The sequence below is a fragment of the Borostomias antarcticus genome (assembly GCF_949987555.1).
Source record: "Borostomias antarcticus genome assembly, chromosome: 6".
Classification (NCBI taxonomy): Eukaryota; Metazoa; Chordata; class Actinopteri; order Stomiiformes; family Stomiidae; genus Borostomias; species Borostomias antarcticus.
The window spans coordinates 27,020,792-27,025,558 of NC_140239.1; the positions used below are offsets into that span (position 1 = coordinate 27,020,792).

Here is a 4,767-nt window from a genome sequence, read left to right on the forward strand (position 1 = left end):
GAAATGCATGCCGGGATCAGCGCTGCGTGTTAACGAATGCTGATAATGTGCAGGAGAAACTCAGCAGCGCAGTCGCAGAGACTCACCTAAATACTCTCTAGCCGTCTGTATTTCGGGGAGCAACGCATCTATTGTAGGAGTCTTAATGACGTAGGAGACTGCTGCCAGTATAGAGCAAAAACGGATGCTATCGCACGTGCACCTGGTGATTTGCTGCATTCGCGATGATATGAGAGCGTGACTCCTTGGCGCTGAGCAGCGGCATCCCTCCCCTCTCTCTCTCTCTCTCCCTTTCCCTATCCTTTCTCTCTCTCTTGCTCTCTCTCTCTCTCGCTCTCTCTCTCTCTCTCTCTCTCTCTCTCCCTCTCTCTCTCTCTTCCTTTCTCTCCACGGGTTCACAGGCTACCTGTCAGCTAGCCGCTTTAGCCGGCGGAACCATGGAGCGACTCAGTTTCAGGACCATGGACAGCGCCAGAGTTCTACTGTGTGTGCTCGGTAAGTGCTGTGTGAGGGTCGGTGTGTGCGTGGTGGGGGTGCTGCTTATGATAGCAGAATTTCGGTCGTGACTCCTCACTGCAGTCTGTGATTTCTGGTGTGTGTGTGCGCGTGTGTGTTTATGTATGTGTGTGTAGGTGTGTGTGTGTGCATTCATATGTGTATGCATGTGTGTGTGTGTGTGTGTGTGTGCGTGTTTGTGAAGCCTGTGTGTGCTCGTGTTCGTGTATGTGTTTGTGCATGTGTGTGTGTGTGTGTATGCACGCGTGTGTCGATAGATTCCTGGGCTTATATATCTTATACCCTTTCCTTGAACGCCCAAGAAGCACATTGACTTGATAAAAAGGGACGTGGCGATGCAAGTTATTAGTCATCATCTGACACACCGTTGGCATTCTCTTAAGGTTTTATACCAAATTCAGTGAGCGGCCCTTTCACAATCATATTTTAGCCCCCAGTAGAAGGGTATATCCAATATCATTCATTCTTAGAGTCATTTGAGCTGAGATGGTCTCAACGAAGCAGCGTGGTTTTGGTTTTCATTCATCTGCCCCTCATGACTCTTGGGAGAGAGAACCCCGGGTGCCTTGCCTAATCTGAGCTCTTTCTGCTGATTCTGCATGTTTGCACTTATAGTAGGCAACGAGTAGGAATAACCATACAACAACTCCCAATTCTATTCTGTATGTATTCTATTCCCTGCTGGTCCAACCTCTCTTGGCAGGTATTCTCGCCCGGTCCACGGTGCTCGCTGAGCAGGAGGGAGAAAATCTATCCGGTCTCTCCACCAACCCTGACAAGGGGATTTTCGCCGTTCGGGAGAACGGGACGACCTGTCTGATGGTGGAATTCGCCGTTCGGTTCCTGGTACCATATGATGTGCTGGCGCTCAACGGGATAGACGTAAGGGTCCTTTGGTCGTGGATGTCTCAACATGTAGGGTGTGAGTGGATTGAGGCACATCTTTCGGTTTGTCCAACAAAACAAAATCAGAGAATCAGATTAATTTAGCCAGGTTGGGTTTCACACATAGGCTACTAGGAATTTGTTTTGGGCTGTTGGTGCATGGAATAGACAACAATAGCCTAGATAAGGACAAGACAGGACAGTTTAAGAACAATAAAGCCTTCATGAACTTTTTCTACTTCTCCAACTATTTTATGTAAAGATAAGGCATATAAGACATATGCCGGTCTGCGCGTAAAAATGCTGACGTTTCATAATCCATAAATTAGCTGCAACATTTCACTTATGAATGTTCAGATTATCCGAAAAGGTGCCTGTGAGAATCGAACTATTAATCGATGATCGGAATAACACCACACACCACAATTATCTTATTTTATGGAGCGCTTTTCTCTCTTTTAGTTGATCACGGAACAGGCATCTCTGTCGCTGCCTCGTGGGGCCGAGATCGAGGGGAAGTGCGGGAGCTCGGACGCGGAGATCCACATCTCGTGGAGGAATAACGCCTACATACTCCGTATCTTCTTCACAAAGGTCAGCGCGAATTAATCCTCAAAAATCTGTAAATGTTGTACGAAATGTGTTTGGATAGTTACGCCCATACGCAAGATGCTGCAAATAATTTCTGCTGTTTATAACAGGCCATAGTATGAAATCCCTCTTTATGGAAAGCAATGAATATATGCGTGTTGACTGTGTGTGTTGTAGGAACTCCGTGACAAGGGAAAAGAGGTGTGGAAAATTAGCAAGGTCCAGTTCCTCTACGACACCTCAGAGACAACACATTTCATCAACGCCTACAACCGTGAGTAGCTGAGCCAACTCAGCAGTTTTGGTCTCATTTAACAGTCAGTTCACAGATGCCGTAGCCACACAGAAATATGACTCACGTGCATTTTAATGGTTTTAGGTCTGTTTTATATTTAGGGTGTATTTAGATGCTGCCTCATAGATTGAAAAGATAATGCATGTAACTTGTGTTCAACATTATTGTACAATTTTCTTTTTAAAATTATAATTCAGATACGCAGCAGCAGCAGTAGTAGTAGTAGTAGTAGTAGTAGTAGTAGTAGTAGTAGTATCTTTAGGTCACAACGAGTACAGGTAATCTACCTTTTTGATATGCCTACATACAATGTCTAAATGTATTTTATCAATCAATAATAATAATAATAAATTTACTATTAATAGTTTTCTTTTAGGGAGTAGTTATCTAATATCCACTGAAAATTGTTGTCCTTGTTGGCCTATAGTACAACCTTTTTCCTGATGTTGGTGTGTTCATAGAATCTATTATTTTTAAGATCATATTGTAGCCTATGCATGTGTGTTTGTGAGTGAGTGAGTGAGTGAGTGAGTGAGTGAGTGAGTGAGTGAGTGAGTGTGTCTGTGTGTGTGTGCACGCATACATACGTGCGTGCGAGAGAGACTAACAAGAGAGACATCCAACATCAGCACCCCCTTTTTATATCCGTCCCTCCTCCCGACTCTGTGACGCCATTCTCAGGTGTGTATCCTGTCCTCTTTCTCTCCTCATCAGCTGGGAAACACGCCGCCAACTCCCACCGCCTGTCTGCCCTGGTCACCCCGGCTGGACGCTCCTACGTCTGCCTGGCCCAGCAGACTCTCACACTCATCTCCACTGACCACCAGAAGGGCGTGACCATCTACATGAGTGACATTCAGATCCAGCCCTTCGACATCTACTCTGACTTCATGTTCAGCGAACGTACGTTGAGTTCCCTATGGTTCACATTAACACTTCCGGTTTGCCCTGCCCTGATTCACTCTTAACCCCGACCCCAATCCTAACTCCAACCCCAATTTTACAGCCATCTTGCGTTCAAGGTCTGTATACCTCACATTGTTGGTTATCTAAGCTATGATGATGATGGTGATAGTGATGATGAAGAGTGGTTGTATGACAGTACTGTTGAATCTGTTATATCACTCTGCAGTTTTCAAAATCCCAGGAGAGATCTCTGGGGTCCTCCTCTCATCACCCCTCCACTTTCAATTTCATCTCTCTCTTTCTCTTTCTCTCTCTCTCTCTCTCTCTCACACTGGTGGGTGACTACTGCAGTATGAGGTGCAGAGCAGGCCTGCAGAGAGAGAGAGAGAGAGATAGAGAGAGAGAGAGAGAGAAAGAGAGGTCATTAGGACTTTATGAGGTAGTTATATCCCTGTCCTCGATGCAGGTTTGATGGCTGCACTTAGGTATACTGATGTCCTCTAAAGCCCATCACCCTAGGGTGGCCGGCTGGCTCTGGCCGGCTGTAAACTAAACTGTTACGCTACGCTGCACCCTCACACAGTCTGCTCCCCTGCCCACGCTCCTCAGGGGAGGCCTGTCCCAGGAAGCTAGCTAGCTTAGCTTCATGTGTTAACCTTTTCATTCTCCGCTTGAGGGGCTATCTGTGACTCGACCTCTTAACTGACATGGCAATAGGCTTTCGTGAAGAGGGATTTCTCTCACTAATTGTGTGTGTGTGTGTGTTGGGGGGGGGAGGGGGTGAAGGTAGCATGTGTTTGAATGCTCTGTTGAGCTCATTTGACAGATGAAGACATCAGTGACAGTTGATTTAATGCAAAAGCCCTGGCCTGCTATAAACGACACACACACGCGCACACGTATATGCACGCTCGCGCGCACACACACACACACACACACACACACACACACACACACACACACACACACACACACAGCTCTTAATATGGAGTGTGTCTCTTTGTCCTCCAGCTTATAAATGCATCACTGACCAGAGAGAACGGCTGGAGGAAACCCTCCCACTCATCCTGGGCTTCATCCTGGGCCTCATCATCGTCATCACGCTGTCCGTCTACCACTTCCACCTGAAACTGACCGCCCAACAGCCGCAGCTGCCCAGAGACCGCTCCATGTACAAGAACATGTAGCCCCCGAACCATCAGCTCTCTCAACGAGTCAACGAAGACGGCTTGGCCTACTTGCCCTCGACATCAAAGCACATTTGGGGCACGCTAGACTGGGGACGCCGCGAGGGCCAAATCCTAGAAGTGCGCTTAACTTGAACTTTCGGGTAGCCCACGTTGAAGTGAGTGCGAGTTTTTCGAAAATTCAAGTTAGCAAATTATCGATCAGCGAAGCTACGCTACTCAAATGTTTTTTGTCCATTTTTCTCTGAATTTGCTGCAAAATAATCTCGGAAGGCTATCGTATGCTGACATGTTTGCGTGAAGGTTTCTTTCTGAATCTTATTTTGGTTTCTTTGTTTTGAATGCAATCATAGTGGTAAAAGTGGACCGTGTTGTGGTGTGCAGGTG

At 46.7% G+C, this 4,767-nt stretch overlaps 1 protein-coding gene across 1 annotated transcript; it reads left to right on the forward strand.

Annotated features, from left to right (window-relative positions):
* Window positions 1-437: 437 nt before the first annotated feature.
* On the forward strand, window positions 438-4,380 carry lamp5 (lysosomal associated membrane protein family member 5; the record flags this gene model as incomplete). Its single annotated transcript, XM_084440400.1, has 6 exons — window positions 438-495; window positions 1,220-1,398; window positions 1,864-1,995; window positions 2,170-2,266; window positions 3,002-3,190; window positions 4,205-4,380. The coding sequence occupies 6 exons, from the start codon at window positions 438-440 to the stop codon at window positions 4,378-4,380; spliced, it is 831 nt and encodes a 276-aa protein (XP_084296526.1).
* Window positions 4,381-4,767: the final 387 nt, after the last annotated feature.